The sequence below is a fragment of the Seriola dumerili genome, unplaced genomic scaffold (assembly GCF_002260705.1).
Source record: "Seriola dumerili isolate Sdu_G_001 unplaced genomic scaffold, Sdu_1.0 BDQW01000025.1, whole genome shotgun sequence".
NCBI classification, from domain to species: domain Eukaryota; kingdom Metazoa; phylum Chordata; class Actinopteri; order Carangiformes; family Carangidae; genus Seriola; species Seriola dumerili.
In genome coordinates, this window is record NW_019174280.1 from 7901313 (window position 1) to 7925021 (window position 23709).

At 38.7% G+C, this 23709-nt stretch overlaps 2 protein-coding genes across 4 annotated transcripts; both read right to left on the reverse strand.

Annotated features, from left to right (window-relative positions):
* Positions 1-1024: 1024 nt before the first annotated feature.
* gpcpd1 (glycerophosphocholine phosphodiesterase 1) lies at positions 1025-15195 on the reverse strand. 2 transcript variants are annotated; one of them, XM_022769374.1, is made up of 19 exons: positions 14854-15195; positions 14525-14610; positions 14043-14133; positions 13798-13882; positions 12460-12535; positions 11503-11544; positions 11001-11124; positions 10483-10723; positions 10147-10309; positions 9900-10029; positions 9716-9770; positions 9514-9606; positions 9242-9319; positions 8946-8985; positions 8739-8797; positions 8441-8506; positions 8196-8332; positions 7561-7696; positions 6954-7118 (listed from the first exon to the last, which is right to left on the reverse strand). In XM_022769374.1, the coding sequence occupies exons 2-19, from the start codon at positions 14586-14588 to the stop codon at positions 6954-6956; spliced, it is 1845 nt and encodes a 614-aa protein (XP_022625095.1). In that variant the 5' UTR covers positions 14589-14610; positions 14854-15195. The 2 variants fall into 2 exon arrangements, with proteins under 2 accessions (XP_022625104.1, XP_022625095.1); XM_022769383.1 differs by lacking the exons at positions 11001-11124; positions 11503-11544; positions 12460-12535; ... (2 more) ...; positions 14525-14610; positions 14854-15195 and adding exons at positions 1025-2612; positions 10862-10971 and having other exon boundaries at positions 6958-7118.
* Positions 15196-18948: 3753 nt separating this feature from the next.
* LOC111216467 (Schwann cell myelin protein-like) lies at positions 18949-23580 on the reverse strand. Of its 2 annotated transcripts, XM_022738007.1 has the most exons (8): positions 23465-23580; positions 23147-23369; positions 22559-22939; positions 21802-22107; positions 21400-21660; positions 21180-21258; positions 20968-20995; positions 18949-20752 (listed from the first exon to the last, which is right to left on the reverse strand). In XM_022738007.1, exons 2-8 carry the CDS (start codon positions 23247-23249, stop codon positions 20510-20512), a joined length of 1401 nt encoding a protein of 466 aa, XP_022593728.1. In that variant the 5' UTR covers positions 23250-23369; positions 23465-23580; the 3' UTR covers positions 18949-20509. The 2 variants fall into 2 exon arrangements, with proteins under 2 accessions (XP_022593728.1, XP_022593727.1); XM_022738006.1 differs by having other exon boundaries at positions 23147-23580.
* Positions 23581-23709: the final 129 nt, after the last annotated feature.

Consider the following 23709-nt stretch of genomic DNA (forward strand, 5'->3'; position numbering starts at 1 on the left):
GTACTACTCGACACTACCACTACTCTCTCTAGACATCACCAGACATCCTAAGAATGCTCCAAAATTCCCCCTGATCATTGTGCAGGTCTGACCAGCAGCAGCTGGAAGAGCTTGTTTGAAGTTATTGCTGCCAAAGGTGAATGTTTCATGGGTGTGTTCAATAGAGACACAGAAGATTATAATTGCTTGTGATATTGGCTTAGGGACACTACACTTGTGACTCAGATGAGGATCAGATTACATTTTATTGGTGAGGATGTTGGCTTAGAAACCTGCATCCTCAACCAAAGAGCTCTCCTTGTCATTTAAAAATCTAGTTAGTGGTGAAGGGTGTAAACTCTTTAATCATTTCAGCATTCCTAAACAATAGCCCAGGTAGTTGCATGAAAAGACTGATCATTGGTACATCAGTTGTAAGGTTCACTCTGATAACCACTGCCTGAGACAATCATCCTGAGATAAGAAAGAAACCTTATATCATTAGTCGTGCCAACCATCACTGAGTGTGCTTGCGTTATCTGATCAATCATTAACTATTGTATAGTGCCATGCCAGCAGCGTTCTATGGGTGTAGGCTATGTTGAGTAAAACTAAATGTAAACAAAACTAGAATCACAACACCACAGTTGTTTGCCTCCACCAACCAATCCAGTTGCAGTTTAAATGCACGTTTATAGTTACAGCCAAAAACATGATTTGTGCAGTCAGTGATCTTCGACTTTTGCCCACCAAAATCTAATCAATTCATCTTTGATCCAAGTAAACGTTTGTGCCCAATGTGAAGTAATTCCCTCTGGGCGTTCATGAGATGATGCGTTCACAAGGCCAAAAACATGTTTTGTGAGGTCACAGCGGCCTTTGACCTTTGACAACAAAATCCAAATCAGTTCACCCTTGAATCCGAGTGAACGATGCTGCAAAATTTGAAGAAGTTCCCTCAAGGTGTTACTGAGATATCAGAACTCAAGTGACATGAAAAAGAAAAGAGTCAAAGAGAAAATGAACAAATATAGATATTGATTTTATTTACATTATCATTTACACTCTTCTGCTCTGAAGTGGCAGTTAGTATTACACACTAGATTCTTTTATTCTCTCTGGTACTTCATTCATATACATATACAGACTATGCATGACTCCATCATGAGTTTGAAGAGACTGTGCAATAAGACAGATATACAGACAGTATACTATAAATGGATTTGTTTTGCTCTGTTCAAAATGCAGCATCACCATTCCAACACATTTTTATACTCAAATGATAAAATATATCAAGCATAATTTGTCCCAAAAAATAATCTGCCATGCAATAAGAAGCATTGGGTTGTGAGGTGAATAAGATTTATAGGTAGTATAGAAGTATTTGTTCATTCTGTACAGACATCCGCACTCAAGTCTCTTCTAATAGACGATGAGTGAGGTATTGGTGATTTTGAAACAAAAAAGCAAGAAACATACAATTTCCCCCTTTAAGGCTGTGGTATGTGTACACTGTCATAAACAAAACATTCTGCTTTTCCTCAAATCAAGTTGATAAAAAGAACAAAGGATACAGTACATCCAGTATGCATGCAGTATTTAAATAACAGCAATAGCTATAAATCCCTAAAAGTCAATAAGCAGGTGTTTGAAGGCGTAGAAAGGAGGAGCAAGTACTTTCAATCCATTCAAGAGTAGATTAATCAGCCATGTAGGCTTCTTCTAAGTGCTGTAGTCTATCCACCAAGAGGTGAGCATTCATTAATGGCAACACACACAGTCATCCAAATGCACATCTTCTTGTACTGAGTGTAGTATGCAAACCAGACCCAGCAATGGATGTGCCAGATACACTCCCAAATTATTTCCCATACCTGAAATAGCAATCAGTAGCTACTACTCCTTAACACTTAAGGTAATGGCTACACGCACAGAAAAGACATAAGAGCAGAAACAGAAAAACAGCATAATCCTACATCATCATCAACATTTTGACATACAATTTGCCGACATGTTACACCTTTACACCTGTAAAATATATGCAGAAAATTTTAGCACTTCGACTATCAACAGATGAAACATTTTGGCTAAATAAATATCCACTGTGAAATTCCACTTTTATGAAGACCTTTGTGCATACTGTTTTGATCCCAAAACTGGTCGATGAAAAAAACATGTGCATCACCTTAATGTTTAGGCAAACCATCCACCTATTTTATCAGAAAACATATATAACAAACATTTTGTGAAGATACATGACAGCAGACAAAATCTGTCACTGAGTGGAGTGGAGATAATTTAAGAGGTTTTATTATTGTGAGCAAAATTTTAAAATACATACACAAACCTGATCTTTTATCTTTGAGCAAGTACACCTTGGTCCTCTAAAGTGTGTGTGAGCAGTGAGGTCTATTGAAAGGTAGTTTAGGTGTACTTATGAGGAGCTGAGGCCAGAATCGGACTCAGCACTGCCAGCACGGGCCTTGGAGGCAATGCAGGGAGCCATGGAGCAGGGAATGGAGTAGCAGGAACAGGTGGAGCTCTTTAGGGTCTCCTCTGTAATAACCTCCTGCAGGGAGTGTTGCTCCTCTACTTGGAAGATATTTGGCTGCTCTCCTTGGTCCTCGCAGATGCTAAAGGAAAGGGATCAGACATCCATCAGTTAGATGAGTGGACAGTAGTTGGTGTAAACTGGTGCCTCACAAGTTTCTTTGACTACTGTCCGTCATTCAAAAACCAAAGTGACAGCAGAGTTTTCCTGACCCAAAAACATGTTGCTAACAAAAGTTAAAGAACTATGAAGTCACGCAGATGAGCAGTATGGCTTGGTGACAGGGTTGAAATATATACATCACAACAATAGTGAGAGTATTTTTCCACTATCTACTGCGATAACTGCACAGTGTAATATGTTCCACTGTCACATCAGACAAAACTCTTCATATTTCACTCACTCTGTCACATTAAATTACAGTTTGCTGGGAATGAATCATTTAAGGAACATTTAGTAAAGCAATAACAGGTTAGGATATGATGGTGTGATTATACTATCATGATACAATCCACTTTAAATTGTGGATTGCTTGTAGTGCTTGAATTATCACCAAGCACTACTGAGTAGTCCTGTGGAACAAAGTCTATTGTTATCTTTATTATTAATATTATAAAGTTAGTACTAACAATAAGATCATATAATATAATTGAAGTTTATGGATTCATTTTTATTTTCTAAATTTAAAAATTTCATCTGCTATAAGTGGAAAAAGAATAGTAAAATGTGGCAAGATGCAAAAATACAAAGACTACTAGTCTAGTCCAGTTCTGCTCCCAACTAACTAGTAGAGGGGTAATGTGACCATACAGAAGCTCCACACTTTTTTCATGCACCTATGTTAATGAAAACTGTTTTTTGCATTCACTTTGACTGGGGGGATGATTGCACTGGTTTACATTTTTATGAGAAAGAGCCTTTTCTAATTGTTTTACTCAGTTAAGAGGATTTTGGATGCCACCTGCACATTCAGGGCATCTCACCTTTTACCTGCTTGGCATGCACCACATTTTGTGAAGCAATGCCCAAGGGCATGACTCGCCAAATATGATGATCAGTGGGTTAGCAAGATTACTTTGTTCTGCACGCTAGGTTTTCAGTTATATGTGGGTGGCTCACCTATACAGGCGATTAAAGCAGATTAAATACTAGGCACGGCCAACGTCCTCAGCAGTCAAGTATGGAAAACAAAAACATCATTCTTTCCCCATATGGACAATGACTGACATTGTTCTCATAAGCTTAAACAACAGTATATGATATTATATAAGTGTTACAGAAATTTTGGTCCCCGAGTGAGCCACTCCTCTGAGGCTGTGTGTTCTCCATTATGAGCTCTATCAATAAAATATTTTACAGTAGGTTACTGTTTTTACAGGTGTATTGGTTAAGGTTTGGATGCCGGCCAAACATAACAATAACAGTTGAACTTTTGCACACGTTCAAAGTAACATATGTCTTGGTAGGTGAACTCAGGAATTACCATCTTGTGGCTGTATGCCTCCGTCAACCAGTCAAAGTGCAGTTTATATCGATGTCTGTCCAGACTCATAATATATGTAGTGATGACTTTGAAGGAACTTAAAAGGTATTAAGTGTATTTTTTGATTTGTGATATAGGGATATATCAATAAAGTTGACTTGTCTTTGTTGAAGCTTTGTTGTACTGTATTAGTGTGGAAGTTCATTGACAGAAACACAAAAAAGTGTCAAATTTCAGAACCAATTCTGATTGAGCACAAAGTTGTAGCCAAAACAATAGACAATGCTTCAAATATGGATGTTGCTGCAAAGAAGCTACAAATTTAAAAATATCGATGCTTCACACTCATCTACAACCCGGCAGCACAGAAGATCTATCGAGGTTGGTACCTAAGATTAGTGTCACCAATTCAGTTTTCAACCAAGTATGAAATATGGTCACAATCTCCCCTTCTGTTCCTGAGTTACAGTGTTGAATAATGTCCAGAAATGTTTTTGCAGTACATTATAATGTGAAAGTGAAGTTGACTTTGGATTTTTTGGATATAAAATGTCATCACTTCATCATTTTATCCTATTAGACCTTTGTGTGAAATTTTGTCATAATTGTGTCCAAGTCCTTCAGCTATGGCCAAAAATGTGTTTTGTGAGGGCAGTGTAAGGGGATAAAAAGTCCCATAGTATAAGTTACTCTCTTATAGTGAACCTGCTCAAAGGAGGAAGGTCACAGTCACCCTTGTGAGCCCAGTTATCCAAAGTGGCAAATGTAAGATTTTTGTCAAGCAAGATATTTTGATTGTGTTCAACAAATTTCATAACACAATCTGCTAAGACGGAGCAGTGCAACTCATTTTCAAGGCTACAAGAAGCATCCAGCGCAATCACCCCTTTTGTAAAGAAACCAAATGGCAGTACAAGCAGATCATCCACAAACTTAATAGGTGCAAATAACAGAAAATATACTTGTGAAAAATATGCTGTGATATCTGACAAAGTTACTGAGAGGTGAATCGCTATACATGTGAGGCTTAAATGCAGATCTCTTGGATCAAGGTTATTTGAGACAAATGCAAATACATATTTTTTGGTTCACACACAAGGCCAGTACGTCAAGGAACACTGTCATGCACTAAACAAGCCATTCACTCTTGTTGCCTCTTTTGCTTTCTATATCATGTTGAGTATTGACGGGTGTAAGGAGGCTTCAGAAATGATAAACATGGCAGTTGACCAATCAAACAACTGTGTTTAGTACTATCCAAGTTTTAAGAAAATCCAAAAAGCTAAAACAACAATAATCACTGAAACATCAAGTGCTATACTATTAAAGTGTCGGACATATAGTGCTGTGCAAAAAGTTTTAGGCACTTTTGATGTTTAGATTCTTATCCATCCCACAATCCCATCGGAGAGACGTCTGACTGACAAATTCATCCCGCTGCATGACAACAACCTCAAACATCCAACTCACGTCCTAAAGAACCATCATCAGCAACAAGGAGAAACAAGGAGTCCTGCAACACTGAGCTGATCGCAACATCATGGACTCAGTCTGGTATTACATAAACGGACGAAAACACTGAAACAGCCTAAATCCACAGAACTGTGGCAAGTTCTCCAAGATGCTTGGAACAACGTACATGCCAAGTACCTTGAAAAACTATCCACAAGTGTACTGAGGAGAACTGGTGCTGTTTTAAAGGCAAAGGGTCAAAACAAATATTGATTTGATTTAGGTTATTTCTGTTTACTGCATTTTAAATAGTGTTAATATTAATTTTTAAACTATTCATGGCATTGTTTTTGAAAACATCCTCACTTTACTTTTAGTGCCTAAAGTTTTTGCACAGCACTGTATGAGAAGTCAACCGTCTTGCATCATTGTCAAGGAACACGATTTTGTTCCTTCTGCATTTTATGAGGAATATATGAACTTTCAGGCAGTATTTGAGGGGAGAACCAAAACCAGCCAAGGGTTGTAGAGTGAGTAAATTAACAAAACACAGACAGGAACCAGAGAAACATTACGGGAATCAGAAGAACTTGAGTCAAAATATGGCACCAAGCATTCACAAATTCTGTAAAACAAGAGGCAAAGTTATAACAACAACGTGGAGAGGTCAAATGTTTTGATTTGAGATGTTAAATAAAGTTACATCTGGAATCTTCAGGGAGTATTGAGTTGTAAGATAAGAGTTCAAAGCCTATAGTCTGCTTTCTGCAGGGTTCTGTAAAAGTCTGGGTCAACGTCCAAACATTAATATAGAGTAAAGGTCGTGGTAGGGTGAAACACAGAACTGAAACAGCTGAGCAAACACTCTCTGCTGACCACGCAGCTTTGCTAAGATCAGAGAAATCAGTTTCACTTTGACAGAGACCCAATCTTTATGTAACAGCATTGGCACGTTGTGTACTAATGTCGCACTCACACACAAAATGTTCAATGAATAATCCAACCATTTTCATCAGCAACTGTGGCAGGTGCCAAGTGATTATGGTGTCTGCCAGTGCTTGATTATGTAACCCTGACTCCTGAAACACTGCAGATGGGGGGAAAAAAAAGGCCTTGTAATCATACAGTGGAATAACAAGGAAGAGCACTGTGAATGCAGTAATCAAAATTATGAAACTGAATGTCCTGATCAATAACTCAATTGTGGCTTCAGGCTGAAAACAGACCAATGGCGCAGGGTGTACAGAACAGGATGTTATGTAACAGGGGACGATTGTAGCTCGGAACACAATTATGAGAGCATTTTTCAAAACAGAAATATCAGGAAAGTGCAGTAACTGAATGTTTGATTGTGCAAAGAAAATGTGTTTGTGGATATACAGTACAGAGTTGGTTTTGCTTGGGTCTGTGTGTTTCTAGTTTACCCGACAAGCATTGAGGTCTTGAGGCGCTACGAGGCAGCCACGGATAAGCATGTCACATTTCAACCTACCTATCATAGATGAGCCCATCAATTCCCTGCTCTCTCAGCGTCCTCCGGGTCTCGTGGTCGTTGTTGTCATCTCCCCAGCTGAACACCACCAGGCCTTTAGACTGGGCATCCCCAATGTAGGTGAGGTTCTTAAGCAGCTCCTCCGTGTGAGCGCTGATCCCCTGAAGGAGCAGCCGAGGAAGTCCAGTTAGAAAAAAAAAAAAAAAAAGCCTTGTTTAATCTTGTTAAATTCATCCTAAAATAAAAGTCACTTCTTCTCTTCTCACTCTCACGTTGGCTTAAACATTGGTAAAGTCTTAATGTCTTCATAATACATAAGTAAGACAATTCAGCTACAAATGTGCCTTCAACAAAAAAAAAGTGATGTGAGATTATGTTGCCTAAGCTGTCTGGAGACATTTTTGACCTTAGTAAAACCACTTCGGATGTCTAAGAGACAGCTGACACAGCGCTATGCAAGCTGACTTGTTTGTTATGTAGACTGTGTTTTTGACTGACGTGAGGCTGGTGGGTATGAAATGCTTATATAGACGCTATACAACATCTGGAAAATTCAGTCAATACATTATGAAAAACATTTATCTTTCTGCTACAACTGCTCACCAGAATATTCTCACTCTGGGCGAAACTTATGGCGATCTGTGTGGTCTGGCAGCGGATGTCCATTAGTTCAGGATACTTTTCTGAAATTCCCTGAGTAAGGAAGAGGATGGGGTACTTGTTCTGCTTGTGACGCACCCTGAGAGAAACATGAAAAGATGTCACAATCACCATCTACGTAGGAGAGAACCTATTAATAACTAAAACATGGAGACAAAGCATCTGTTTACTGGTAACTTGGCTTTTCTTCAAAATTGATTTGTAAAGAACAAGAATCTTTTAAACACTGTCACATTCTGAGATGGGTAATAGTTTCAAAAATATAAATTGACAGAAACTGAACTGCTACTACAAAAAGTAATCTTTTGTGTTGTGCTTTTTCTGGTAATGAGTCCAGTTACATTCAGAAGACATTCTGTAAATTGTTTGTCTGAAATATCTTAATGTCTGAGAAAGAAATTGAGCTAGGCATGCTAATCAACATTAGCATACTATTAAATTAACATTTATTTAAAATAAAATGTGTGCAAATCAATAACTTCATTACCATGTAACATTATTGTGTTTCTGAATAGAATGCTATTTCCAGTCTGATCAAATCTGGCCATACTTTATCCTCAGTTGTCAATTGTGCTTACATGGTGCAGATATCTGGGTCGAAGCAGGAGAAGACGATGCGTCTTTTGCCGCCTTTTTGCAGAACACAAGACAGGATGATGTCAAGGAAGGTATTCATGTTGAAGTAGGATGATAAGTTGCCATCCCATGACCCGTCCTGTCAATACAAAGCATTTATCAATTCAGTTTATTATGAAAACACAAGACATGAATTCACAATGAACTCATTCAATCAAAGTAACTGTTGCAATACTCTGTCATTCACCTTCATCTGGCAGATCCACTTGAGCTCAATGTTGAAACCCACATGCTCAGGAATAGCCTGAAAGATCTGTAAGAGATATGAAATATGTTTTTTTTAATGTAGGTAATAACTGATAAGTTATTGACAAATAATTTGTTATTTAACAGACAGCAACAGAACCATTGGCAGAGAGTGCCATTCAATATAGGTGATGGGAGTTCCCTAGTTTTACTGTTCATCTACTTGTGAGGCTAAGGGGAACAGCTTATAATGATTAGACAAGATATTTAATAATGATGATCACCAAGAAGTAATCTACCTGCGAGAGTGATGGGAATGGCTGATGCTCATCAATTTCGTCTTCATCGTCCAGCAAATCTGAATAAAAAACAGAAGAGATGACTGCTCATGATTGTGGCACACACACAACTCCTGGCCTAATTCTACATTCACAGCCACTTTGCTGTGACGTAAGACGAGGGCATACAGGTCTTCAGAACAACAAACACCACCAGTAGGTACATACCTTTGTTATCATTTTCTTTCATTGCAGTAACATGGGCCAGCTGTGCAACAAAACATAACAAAATAAATCATACATGATCTTGTCATTACGTAAAACAAATGGTTACATGATGCCACATGCTCTGACTTGCCCACAGTCCTGTTTTAAATGTCTGTTTCCCTTGTTGTTGTTTTTAGCAGAAGGGAGTGGTAGGAGAGGGAGTGGTGGTTCAGATTTGTTCACTGTTCATTTTGTTTCATGTCAAGGGTTTATTGCAACTTGGGTCTTATTTGCACAGTTTCATTCCAGGTTTTTACCTTCAGAAGCTGCAGCTGATCAAATGTCAAGTCTTTGACTGGCACCTCAATGAGCTCCAGTGAAGTCTTGTCATTTTTCTGTCAAGGAGATAAAAAGAATTACATTCATTGTTTTTTAGTAAAGACATACATTTGTTCATGCTTACCACTTTCTTAAACGTATAGTGATCCAGTGATAATTAGTTAATGGAAAGTAAAAATACCAACAGAGAAAAATAACTTGAAGTCACTTTCATATTTCCATCATCAAGAACAACAGGCCTTAAATTTACCTTCTTGGTGGATATGCAGCATGTCAGATCATGGTATACAATAGGAACAGCATCCTTGGAGAGGTGAACATCAAACTCCACATAAGCTGCACCCTACATGTACACAATTGACATATAATTAAATGTTATTAAATTAATAAAAAAGGCAGAAGTAATGTTGAAGGTAAATAATTGCTCATGAACTAATCACGTGAAAACTTACATGCTTGGCAGCACTTTTGAATGAGGCTACTGTGTTCTCCCTGATTCTGTGGTGCCTGTAAAATACAAATTAGAAGACAATTTTGTTGAAAGGGAACAGAAGCGGAACATGCACCCTATTGGCACACACTGTTGTGCTAATGACCACTCTATCCTAGCCAACTCAAACACTTATTATGACTCACTTGGCTGCATGTGTGCTGCCTGCTCCTCTGTGGCCCACATCCAGAGTGCTCCTTTTCTTCCAGTACTTGGTGAACGAGGAGCTCATGTCACACTGCAGTCCCTGGATGGGCCGAATCACCAGGTAATCCACTGGAACAGGGTGAACAAATGAAAAGAAAAAACAGTTTCAGTTTCGCACCCTCTTTTTTGCATACAGACAAATCATTGTCGGCCAGTGTGGGACTCTTTTGTAAAAAAAAATCTTACCTCTAACTTTCCCAATGGTCTGTCTGAAATTTCGACCCATTATTGGAAGTGTGGCCACTCCGATGTCTTTGCCACTCTCCAAAAAAGAGGAGGAGAGGAGGCAAGCTGTGCCCACATGTCCGGGATGAGCATCTCCCTGGACCACATGCTCACCCAGATCCTCCTGTAAACAAATATATTAGATTTGTACAATTTTGATCACATAAAACCACATAAATCTAATTGTGATGCCTGATTTGTTCTTCCTTTTACACTTGTATTTGTAAGTCAAGAATACAAACTTGTATCTTTTTAACAAATTGGTTTACTGGTGTATCAGAGGCCATGAGTTATTACCTCAAAGAACTCAAAGGTGAGCTCTAGGTTGTCTGGGTCCATGGTGTGGATACTGTACTCAGTCCACTGGGAGGGCTCCAGTGCATTCCCACACTCAGGCTGTGAGTGACGCGATTTATAGCCATTGGCACTGATCATACTGATGTCCAGAGTGGAGGTCATCTTGGGCCAAGACGAAGGACTGATTGCCTCGTCCTCTTCATCTTCCTCCTCCTCAATGCCCTCCAATGTCAGCTTGATCCTGGATAGATAGGTAAAATAAAAAGTGAATCAAAATATTATAGTCATATTGAAAGCCACATGCATTTCTAAAAGAAAATGCATCAAAACATAAATAAGTAGTTAAATCAAATTACATCGTACTTTCAGCTTTTCTTACTATAATTGTTGTATGTATGTATCACTCTTTGGTAACAGGCAGGTCGGGTAATAGTAGCACTGTAATGATCCATCTCAAGTTGCTTTGAAGTAGAACTTTCTCTGGCTGGTGTTGAAATCGACCTTGGTGTCAGCCCTACCTGAACCGAGACTTCTTGAATTTCTTCTTCGTGATGGACACCGGAGACGTCTTAGAATAGTGCAGACGTAGGCGAATCTCTGTCTGGCATGTGAGCCACCCAGAGTCAACACAATTCACCCCATCTATAAAAAAAAAAAGAAAAAAAAGGGAGGACACAGACAGGATGCTTTTGTATTTGATGACAATGTATATATGAATGCCGACCAGAGAACAGGTTGCAGTGACAAAGCAGGGAGGACACAATTGTTTGCTCTGTTGTAATAGACGACCTCAAAACCTCTGCTGTACAAAACAGATGAAGTGACTACAATGTGGTCTGAAGGGATTTCAGTTATCTTGAAGGATTAAGCACATCAGTAAACCATTTAGCGCCACAGTGCTTCTATCTTACTTTTACACAGTGTAGACCTATACAAGGTGAATAACACTGAGAGTTCCCTTGTGACAGTTGTTGTGTTTGTAGTTTGGTGGTGGCTGGTTGCTTTTTCAGTCAAACTTACTGTGAATTCCAAATTGCCCATCATCAATATTCTGGTGTGATGCTGCAATGAAGGAAAAAGGAATTAGAAACAGCATAGAGGAATCTTAACAGTACAAAAATTGAGGTCAGATCAAACCAGTGCATTTCCAGTGTTTTCCCCATTTTGAACACTAGAAACCAGATGCCAAATTTAAGCCTCCAATGGTTTGTTCTGAATTTGATTTGCCTCAAACTCAAGAGTTCACTCATCACTACACTACTCTGAGTATGAGCTTGTCATCGGGGTTAATTTAGCAGGATGTTTATGAAAATCAAACAGAACACTCCAGGATTGAAAACAAAAATTTATTTAAAACAAATTCTCATTTTAGTGAGAGAGGCATTTTATTAATATTTGCTACAAGAAAGAAAGAAAAAGAAACAAGGATCGGGTGACAGGTTGTGGTCAAAAAGGACATGAAGCAGGGTACAGCAATGGCTGCAACTATTCTTCCTATCAAGCTCATTTTGAATGAGCTTTGTCTGTGTTCTGCCAACACAATGGGGTTTTAACTAGAGAGCTCTACTATATCAGGTCATGACATCTACTGTGATGCAGTGTTTCCTCTATGGCTATAGATTATTCCAGCAAGTGTTGTCCCTGTTCTTTGCCAAAACATAAACACACTGCCACAAAAGCAAGCGTATCCAGAGACTACCAGTAAATTACAGACAGTGTTTGTTGAAGAAACGCTGCAGTCAGGTGGCAGTATCTTAATTTAAATATACATTTTGCCCAAAACAAAAAAATCCATAGTCAGATTCAACTATCCCTGAAATAATAACCTTCTTCTTCAGAGAGATGAGCAAGAAGTGACCCTGATGAGCATTTTTATATATAATGCTAGGGCAGGGAATGGGAAGTCTACAGGGGTTTGAGTATGACACACTTTTCCAAACCCAACCACAATGTGCACCGTTTTTCATTGTTCTATACCTGTGGGGCTCATCGTGCGGGGCTGGTGATGGGTCTCCCACATATTGACTATCACTTGACAGGGACCACCTGCACTCTGCAATTCCAATGTTTGGCACAATGTTAGGGTTTTCAAATAGGATACATTGAACTACTTTTCAGTCTGGTCTCAAAGATATCTGTGGACCAGAGAGTGAGAAAGGAATTAGAGCTAGTATAGTCACCAATCCCCAGCTAGGGCAGTCAGCCACCAACGATTGTAGCCTGAAAAGTGAATTAGTTAGTGAAGAAAAAAGAACTTTTCATTAGTTCATCGAACATTTCTTTAGTTACACATCAAGCTGCTCTCTTTATCTGTAATAAAACCATCATTAACTATAGCAATGAAATGTTTGTAGCCTTTTGAGCTCTGCCATTTAATTAAATCATTACAGAGTTGAACGCAATATTCCACTGAGACAAAATAATCCAACACTGCTCAGGTCTGCAATTCTGAAAAACAGGGTCCATGAGTTAAAGAAAGGTTTACATTGCTGTTACAGGCATGGGGAGGAGCTTCATTTTGTCAAATTTCTAAAATGGCATTTCTAACATTTCTAACATTTAACTGTTGTGCAACAATAACATGTTTCAGGTCACAAGGAGGTGAGGCACCTCACAAACAACACTGCACAACGACAAGAGGAAGTCAAGTCACAGCAGGACCATAGTCTCACACAATGTGAGCTCCACCCTTGGGATACAAAATAATAAACACATAAATACTAAGAGAGAGGTAGACAACGGGACACATTTTTCCAGGGAAATGGCTGACTCATTTTCTTTCTCTTTCTTTTCAGGGAAACTTGATCCCTGATATGTTTGTGTACATATATACGGGCCTATCAGCAACTTGGACATGGCTCACATGCTTAGATTAGAGAAGCTAGCTGATAGTTTGCCTGCGGTCGGTAATTCCACAAGACTAACCTAAGGTTGTTTCTAAAGGGCATAAAGACAGATGCAGGGAAAGTGATTTTTCATTGTGTAAGTGATCCTCTGACACACGCTTTCAAAGTCAGTGCAATAACAAAAAAACAAAGATACCCTGTTTCTCCCCTTCCTGTTGATGAGCTGTAAAAGGAAAGGTATCAATTGACAGAAAACAAAAACTTATAATCATCACATCACATCAGAAACATGCAACAATACCTTGACATTTACTTTGAATTTACTTTGGCCTTGAATTCAACAGTTATTATCTTTTTAACAAGTAATATCCAATACCTCTTTCAAAAGGTTATCTTGGCCAACTGTAAAAAAAAAAAAATCTGTGATTTATAAAGCTATACCACTATACAGACAGGAGACTCTGCTCACCTTTGACTCCAGAAAGAAGCCTTTGAAGTAGCGGTACTTGGAAACAATTCCTTTAGGTACAGTGATTGTTGCAATCCAGGTATTTCTGTTAGGGAATCAACAGACACATCAATATTAAGAAGTGCAAAAATGATAAGGAAATCAGACCACTACTTGCATGTAACCTAGTAGAGAAAACAATATACTGTCATATTTTAAAATCATGTTGTTAACAAGTCAGGCATTACATATAAATGTTAACCTACCCATCATTACCACTTGGATGTAATGTCACAGCTTTTTGATGGCTCCAGCAACCCAGGGCTTCACAGCTACCAACGACAGCAATCACCTCACCTAGAAATGTTCAAACTGACCTGTAACCTCATGTAAATTCAGCTAAAAAAATACAAATATGCCTTACATTTATAACCACCTCTACAATGTTCTGATATAAACATGGTTAAGATGTCTTCTTTGACAAGGAAATACTGACATGGACCACAAATCGTCTTCCATGTTACAACCTAGTGTCTAATAAGTGTGTGTGTAAACTTGGTAGAAACAGATTTTCACAATCATAACATGACAGGAACGTAACTCAACTGCTACTGCAACTGCAAACAATGATTTGAGTCGTTGTTATGGCAATACAAAAACACTTTACAACTAGACATCTAAAATAGTTCTAACGAGGGTCGACCCCTTTAACTTGAGCTGTGTCTTCAGTCAAGTTTAGCAGTCATACCTGGGGATGTTTCACTTCTGACAGCCAGAGTCACCTGAGTGGTCTCCATAGTTGATACGGGCATAAAGATTGGAGGCAGAAACAAGCTGAAAGACATTAACGGATTTTAAATAAACTGTTTTATTCAATTACCGGATAATCAGTGACAATTTCAGCGATGTACAGAAGGAAGGTATAGTCCTGTCTGTGCCATGATAAGTTCTACTTAAGTTACACTTCTACTAGCTAACGTTCTGTAAATAGCAACACTTTCAATACTTTCAAAACATCTGGGGCGGAGAAAGGTATAACATAAGCAAGAACTACAAATAAGATAACTACTTTCTTACTTTTGGCAGCTATGTGTCGGCTCTTGGCAGCCTCGAAGATGGAAAATTCACAGTGAAATCATTTGTCTATCCCGATGAGAGTCATCGATCTGAACGAAAGCAAACATGCTCCGCACCGTAAGCCATTGCTGCCCAGCTTGTCAAAAGCGAAGATATTAGCTTGAACTTAACTGAAAAATATCACGAGCACAAAAATAACGCCTGGAGTAACGCAGTAAATACAATACTGCAAAATCCCCAACGAAAAGGATATAATCCGACTACTGTACTCTATCTACCATCGCGGGGACAGATAAGCCAAAACAAAGGCTGAACCTGAAAAGCAAACATTATGCTGCCCGATCGTCAAGCCAACCAATACGAAATAATGTTACGGTATATATATATCCGGTACATTTCAAAGTAAAATGCTCACAGTCCAACAGGCTCCGATATAGTAAATCAGTCAAAGAAAAATCGTTCATATGATTTATACGAATTGCTATAACTTAATGTAAAATTCTAAAAGAGGACTTAAATGTTTCTCCAAAAATATAACTGTAGGGTACACTCCACTCAAAAATTGTCCTACTAAAATGGCTTGCTTGCTTTTAAATGATAAAAGTATTTCCTTAATTATCCAATATAAAGTTGACAGTGGACATTGGGTTGACAGCCCAAAAGATTATCTATGATATCAACAAAGTGATACATTAACTGGTAATAATTTTAGGAATTTGGAGGAATTCACATTCTCTGATTACACGTATTAGACGTGTGGGTTTTAAAGACTTTGTCTCTTTTGAGGCAATACATAGATCAGAGATTGCCTATATCAGAGAGTAATGCTGGGAGATACAACTCACATAAAGCATTAATGAATAAATAGATGTGATTTTTCAGACTTTCAGCTTTTCTTGATCACACATTCCTTAGGTAGGTTAAACTGCACTGGGGGCATGGTGTCAGAAACTTTAAATACCTTTATAACGCTAAAATACAACACTTCCAGGTGTAATTTCAAGTACAGTACTATCGTTACAGACATCTATGACTTTTATTTTGAAGATTTCATTTCCATACTTTGTGTTGTGTTCTATCTTCCGCTAGCTACTTGACGAAGCTGGTTCATTCCGCCCTGCTCTGGATTTCTAGCCTGTCAGCTATGCTGCATTGAAGTACCTTCGGAAACTCCGCCATATACGAGCTGAGCGTACATGTTCAACCCCAAAAAGCGATAAACAAACGGGAGAGTCGTACCCTCTGAAACATCGTACTCATCTTCCAGATGTTAGAGAAACGGATGAAGTTTTGGCGAATTTGTTAGCCACAAACAACGGACGTGATATATTTTCTTTTCCAACTTGTTACTCTACTAAATCATTAATCTTTGCGAATTTCTTGAGTAAAATTGAAGTTATAATTTTAAGTACTTTAGTTACTGGATCAATTTTGTATTATTTACGGACAAATCCGGTCGGAAATTATAAGACAATTACAAGATCATTACGAAATAACAAGTAGACTTTCATCGTGCTACCTTCGGTGTAGAAGTTTACCTGGTATCTACAATGCCGCATCATGGAGTTGTTTATGTTAGCCACCGAAAATACACGGATAAACTTAGCGGTAGAAAACGTTACGTTAAAGAAAATTACATTGCGTGTCAACAAGGTAATAGCAAGTGTGAACATACCGTTCGCAGAAATCGATAAACTGGCACATTTTTGTTGATAATATGACTTGTTTTTGAAGATGTGGCAGGGGGGGGGGGGGGGGGGGGGGGGGGGGGGGGGGGGGGGGGGGGTACACACTGACGTCATGTATACTGCAATCTTAGACTGTTGACCTAAACATATCCATATCCAAAACACACAAAACAGAGTCCTGTCTAGAAAAACTTTTCTACGAAAGCGTTCACTTGCATAACTGAAACGTGATGCCGTGCCTCAGGCGAGTCAAGGGCAAATGATCATTTTTCACTGGCTGCTGGGACAGACAGGGATCAGGTGGCAAGTGGCCTTTTGGCTTAAATATCTTCTCAGGCTCACATGGCCTAAAGGCTTTAAATACCATTAACTCTTTCACTATCACCACCCCTACTCTAAAATCCAACCTAGAGCGCTAAAATTGAACATTCAGGTTTTATCAACAGAAACATAGACAAAGAGCAGTTGATTAATATTATCACTACTGGAACTACTTCATTCAAAGGACATGGTTAATTTATGAACAGCATTGACCCAGGGACCGATGCATGTAATGAACTGTGCATCAGAATGGCTGTCATTTCTTCTACATTCTCCAGCTGTCCACAACTATGGTCACTGAACTGCCCCACTGCAGATGGATATCGAGTACCTTGATCAAAATTACTTAAGCACTGGGTGTTACCATATGCTATTGAGGCATATATCTGGTCAACCAACTGTCTCTCTGTTGTCAGCCATGTTACACTGGACACTGTCAGGCTGTCTATGAGGAGTGACTGGCCCAAACAACATCTGACCTTCAATAATGAACCTGGACCCTCAAACACAAACTGCTACAAACTTGTGAACCTCCAAACTGTCACCTACATAACAGTGTTTAGTGTGTGGAGGCCCTGCAGTTGATGTCACTGTCTGTAAAATCTCCTGTAGTGTCAGCAGATTATAAATTCTTCCTCGGTCCTCTGGCATATCACTGTTTTAATACTGACTGTTGATGTTGCTTGTTTCTTGTGAAAATATCCACAATTAATATCCACAATAAGCTGGAATCTAACAGTGTTTACAACAACAGCTTAAATGATGAGTTTCACATGTCAGAAAGAGAAAGCTGGACAAACAGAAGCAACGACATGTAAATGAATGATTATATTCATCACTCTTAAACTACTGGGGCTGTAGCACCAGTGGGAACAGCTGGAACAGCCTGACAGTCAGATGATGATGGCCCTCTGCCTGAACATCTAAATAATATAAAATGATCAAAATAAGAATTCATCACAGAACCATGACTACCCAAAGAGAATTTAAACTCTGCCAGGGGCTGCAGGGTGCCTCTGCCAACAAAGAACATACAACATACATTAGGCGTTTTCGACCAGTAGTCTGCAGCCCCCTGGTGGTCCATGAAGGCATCGCAGATGGCCCCTGACTGAGCATTCAATATTGCTGTTTCACTCTGGGAATCACTATTTAAATTCACATAAGACTTTTCCATGTATTGATTATTGTTTGTTAATAATCAAATTAATGCAAACATATAAAATTTCGAAAATCCAAGGCGCCTTTCAGGATTAAAATGGTGCCCATCCAGTCTGTCACTGGTAGCCTGTGTTTAATTACTAATGTTGGAATGCATATAATGTGCAGATTTGTACTACTAGCCTACTTGACTTGGCCTTGTGAATGCAATATCTCAGGAACTCCACAAGGCAATCGCTTCAAATGTGGCACAAATGTCTACTTGGACCCAAAAATGAACTGATTGGATTTTTGTGGGTAAAGGTCAAAGTTCAAGGTCATGGTGATCACACCTTCTTATGAATGCAATGTATCAGGAGCGATCAGAGGAGTTTTATTACATCTGGCACAAATATTCATTTGGTCTCAATGATGAACTGATTAGAATTTGGTGGTCAAAGGTCAAAGGTCAAGGTCGCTGTGACCTCACAAAACACGTTTTTGGTGTTAAACACAACTTCATATGCTATTTATACAAATCAGTGGATATTGCCAGGGATGTACATTAGTGTTATAACTCTTAATTAAAAATTATTTTAACATAATTATAAAAGAAGGAAATATTTGATTCAAAACTATATCCATTGATGTGTTTCGGTTTTTATAATGACTCCAGAACAGAGTACGAACATACTTCCATAATAATACACTAAAACCTGAAAGATATTTACACTAAATTCAGGAACTGGAACTTTCAAATCTTGAGTTTTGTTCTTCCATCTGTGAGTTATGTAGCTGCTAGCTAGTAAGTTGTCTAACAATTCTGGGCTCTGTCTGTCTGCGATTACAGGAGTGATATCATGATCATGACCATGTCATGCAATATATACTGTATATGTGCAATCCATAGCAACCAGAGAATCCAGACACCAGCATTGTATTTGTTTATTTATTTTATTCACATTATTCAAAAACTAAGGAAAACATCTTCTGCAATAATTTCACTCTGTATTTGTTCACAAAGCAACAATTCAATGGCTTTTGTCAGCTGGTTTAAAGAGATGGCAGCTAAATGAAAATCTAAAGGCAAAAAACAGTGGAAATATTTGGTTTGCTAACAAAGTTTTTTCAGACACACTTATGTATATTGCACATGGAGTAGTCTATAATTTCCAACCTTCTGAGCTAATTTCTAAACTGCATGCAACCAAAGCCTCCAGCTGCAGGATGTGTCTTTGTCCACCCTTATCTCTCAGTTCTTACCCCAGCAGCCACATCCACATTCATGCCTCCAGTGTCATTTCTCCCCCAAGCCCCTTCTTCTGTCTCCTGTTCAACAGTTCCCAGCACTGCTCCTCTCTCAATTGCTGTTGTGTTTCATTCCTCCCAGACCCAGACTGCATCCTCTGCCCCATCAACCATTCTTGCCCCATACATAAAAACTTTGTAACTCTGTTAGGATAATGTTGTGCACTGTTGTGCCCCCACACTGTTGTGAGGGGGCAGTTCAGAACAGCATTCACAGGACACAGCAGTACAAGGGCAGTATACTGTTCTAATTCAGAGACTTTCCTTCTGTTTCTGATTTCATTAGAATAAATTGAATCTGTGAATCTGTTGATCAAAGTTTGAGTCTGTCAGCAGGATTTACTGACTGGATGTGTCAATAAAGTTTTTTTTTTAAGTTTTAAAGTCAAGGAAGTTGTTCAGAGCTGCAGGAGAAAAAACATAAACCTGATCTGATCATATAACTGAGGCCATTTTCCTCCTGAAACTGTCAGCAGTTTATTATTTACAAGGCAAGACTGTCTGATTTGTGGTTTAAAAGCAGATGGAGAGATTTGATTTCAGCTGGTAATTTGTTGGGTTGGACAGCAGGTGATGCTGCTGCACCAGAGACCAGTAATCACAACACTACCCTCTGTCACTTGCAAACAAAAAAACTTACACCTCTACACACAACGGGACACTGTTGACCTTAAAGACCTCTTAGATAAAAATTGTACAAAACAAGTGTTTTCGTTTCTGACATTTTATCATCTGCATATTGTTGAAGACAAGTAGTTTGAAGAATACTGAGGAGTTGATGGCTTATATGAAAAAAAGTTAAATCTTCAGTTTCACAGTAATAAAATACAAATGAATGTATGAAGAAAATTGACACACAGTACATATGTAAACACGATTATTTCTAGCAATACCTTGTTAAGATGTCACAAAATAATATAACACAAAACATTTTTTAAGTTTAAAAAGAAGTTTTCTTCTCAGAGATGTGTGAAGTCAGCACATAAATATGAACATGTTTATCGCTGACATAAAAAGCTGCAGGATGTGAAGGTTTTGAGTTTCTTCTTATTGAACGGAGGCAGTGAAGTTTCCTGTTCATGTTCCAGTGTCTTTCTCTACCTCAACTGATATAGAAACATTATGAATATATAGAAATAAAGGCAAATTCTTTTAAATTACCCCATGTAACCTTTGTCTTTACACAAACCTAACAGTCCTCATTTTTTCATCACTTGAGCGTAGAGATCTTCTGGGCTGTCAGCAGTGTGTTTGGAGCTGTTTGCTGTCTCGGACACTTTGACCTGTGCATACACCGTATCCTGCTGCTGTCCACTGTCCTGCAGGGAGTCAGAGGACGGTGCAGGTCTCAGCTTGGAGAAGTCGATCTCTCCATAATGGATGTTTTCTTCTTCTGTTTTACTGGCTGACTCTTCAATAACAAGCTCTTCACTTGTTTGACTCTATAAGAAATAAACCAAACAAGAAATGTGAGGTAAACCTTATTACAAAATCACAGACCCATCACAAATGAATTGAGGGGGGATTTGTGGACTAAAACTACATCACAGCACAGAAACTGCTCTGATCAGTTAAATAACACGGACAATGAGAACAGTTGGAAAACATTCAACACATGTAAATCTTTATTGTACAGGGATGTTAAATATTTTCCCACCTGAGTCTGTCGTGTTGACTTTAAACGCCTGGAAGACATAAGAGGCTGTTAGATGAATCATAATGAGTTTTAGGTTAAATATACAATGTGCCAGTAAAGTGTCAAGACTGAAGGGAGAAGAGATATTTTTGGATGTGCAACTAAATTGTAAATGTCAGTCAATCAGTAAGTGTCACTGAGTCAAGTCATCTGCTTTGACTTGTAATACTTACCAAACACAGACTATCAAGCAGATGAGAAAGATGACCCCAATGACTCCTCCAAGAACTGGTTCCCATTGCAGACCTTCTCCTGATAGAAAAACAAGCCATTACTGAAGTTCAACAAATAAAAAAGTAAGGCATATAACAACGGTGAAGAAGGGAATGAGAAAACAGCAGATAAGATTTCCATTAGTGGATTCAGTAAAGTAGCTGTACTGACTGCCTTTACCTTTAATAAGCAGACGGATCTCTAATGAGCTGTGATTACCAACATCATTGGTGGCCACACAGTAATAAACTGCTCCATATGTGGCCCTGAAACTGTAAAAGTGTCCTTCAGATACATTCATGGGTCCATCTGTGCTCTGCTTGAACCAGGTGAAGCGTCTGATGGGAGGCTTGGCTCTGCTGGAGCAGGTCAGGTTCACCCAGCTACCCGCTGGCACCAAACCTGATGGACTGATGGATGCTGAGGTGTCCTTGGGGGCATCTGGGGGAAATGTGACAAAGATGTGAGGGAGAGGAAGAGCATCACACCCTACTACATGAAATCTTTGGGGTGAAAAAGTGACATATCATGAATCCTTGTGTGCTGACAGGTTCCAATAAGAAAACAAACTGGTTGGCTTACATAAAACACTGAGGGTAATTTTATGCTTTGCTGTCTTGAAATGTCTTCCTTCATTCACAGGATAGCTGGCAGAACAGGTGATGTTGTATCCGTCATGTTTTTCTGACAGAGTGATGGTCTGCCTGATTTTAGTTGTTACGGTTCGATCAGTGTTTTCCTCTTTTTTGTTGCGGGGGTCTTGTTGGAGGTCCCAGGTGAGTTTCGGAGGGGAGCGTGGACAGGGAGTTAAAGCTGAGCAGGTTATATTGACAGACTCCCCCTCCCTCAGATCGCCTGTGATTTCAATTTTGGGGCTCAGAGCAGAATCTGTACATACAAGAATACAGTACATGACAGTTTGTGTCAGCGCTCAACATCTGCATATTTGACCCTTTTTATTGTAAAACTTACAAAAATTCAAAATTTCATAGAAGTGGAAAAACTTCATCCTGGACATTAAAACTTCTCAGATTCATGCGGAAGTTTATAAATTTTCATCCGATAATAAATGTGAAGGACTAAAAAAAAAAAAGTCACTGTGTGAGACCTCACTTTTTCAAGTCTGCTGATGATGTGATAAGGAAATATTTCTCTACCCAGAGGTAGCATGGTGTTCCTAATAAAGTGTTCAGTGAGTGTATCTCAACAGTTTCAGTCAGGACATTCAAAATTAGATGTGATGTGATTGCAAATGTTACTATTGTTTGCTGTCTAGGCCAAAGCTTCATCAATGATATTGGAAACAAATTAATAAAAAATGTTCTATTTTAAAACTTACCGTTAACATTTATTTGAAGAGAATGGCAAACAGCTGTTGCCACGAATGACCCTATCTCAATCCTGAAGAAGAATCTGTCTGTGTAAAATGTGGTCAAATTGGAAAATATAGTGGTGCAGTTTTTCTCTCTCAGGTTTCCAGTAATATTCACTGGATAGGTGTGAGCTGCGCTGCTACTGTTGAAGATCACATTTTCTGGAAAAGTGGCAAATCTGGAGTCCCTTTTAATCCACACTCCACCGATAGAGTGTGTGGTTTTCAATTCCTCTTCTGATTTAACTCCAAAGTTACATGGGATTTGCAAACAAGATCCGGTCAGTGCCTCCATCTTCTCTGGCGTAGTAATGAAAAAGACTGGCTCATCACAAGGGGCCAGATCACCTGTAAATTCAGTCTCATGATTAACAACATAGGAAAAATCTGCATGAAGAGAAAGTTCAGTGTTATGTGTCATGCTGGACTCTCTCCTATACTGTTAACACATTCCATATACAATATATTTCTTTTATATTTCTGTTATTTTTTGCTTTGTTTCTGAATGAAGTTGAGATTGTAAACTGTCACCAAGTAACTGAACAAACAACTCACCTGAAATGAAGAGGACACTCAGTAAAACGTTGATGGTCACCGTGTTCACAGACAGAAACTTGTTCTCTCGATTTGCAAACATGATAAAACTGTTACTTTTCATTTTTTAAACCATATCACTTGTTTTAAAAAAGTATTCATAGCCTTTTAAAGCAACTTCCTTATTTCAGATCCACACCAGAAACTTGTCTCATACACGCAGTGGATTACCACATCTGCAGAGCTTAGAAATAAAGGACAGATGTCAGTGCAGAAAACGAAGAATTGCAAAAATGAAAATTTGAATTTAAGAAGCTAAGAAGTATAATTTTTCCTTACCAAACGTGTCCACGGATACAAAATGAGAAAAATCAAGTGTTTTGATTTTAGAGTAAAATGAAGCAATTTGTGAATTTTAGCAGAACTGCACTGACCACATAACCTAGCTGTTTTAAAATTAAAGAAAGAGAACTTGCTGTGGAAGTGAAGTCATTTTACTGTGATGTTGCAAAATCTGCTCAGCATCACATGACCCCATGACCAACATACTGGTGCAATACTGGCCTGCCCTCGCTGCTTATATC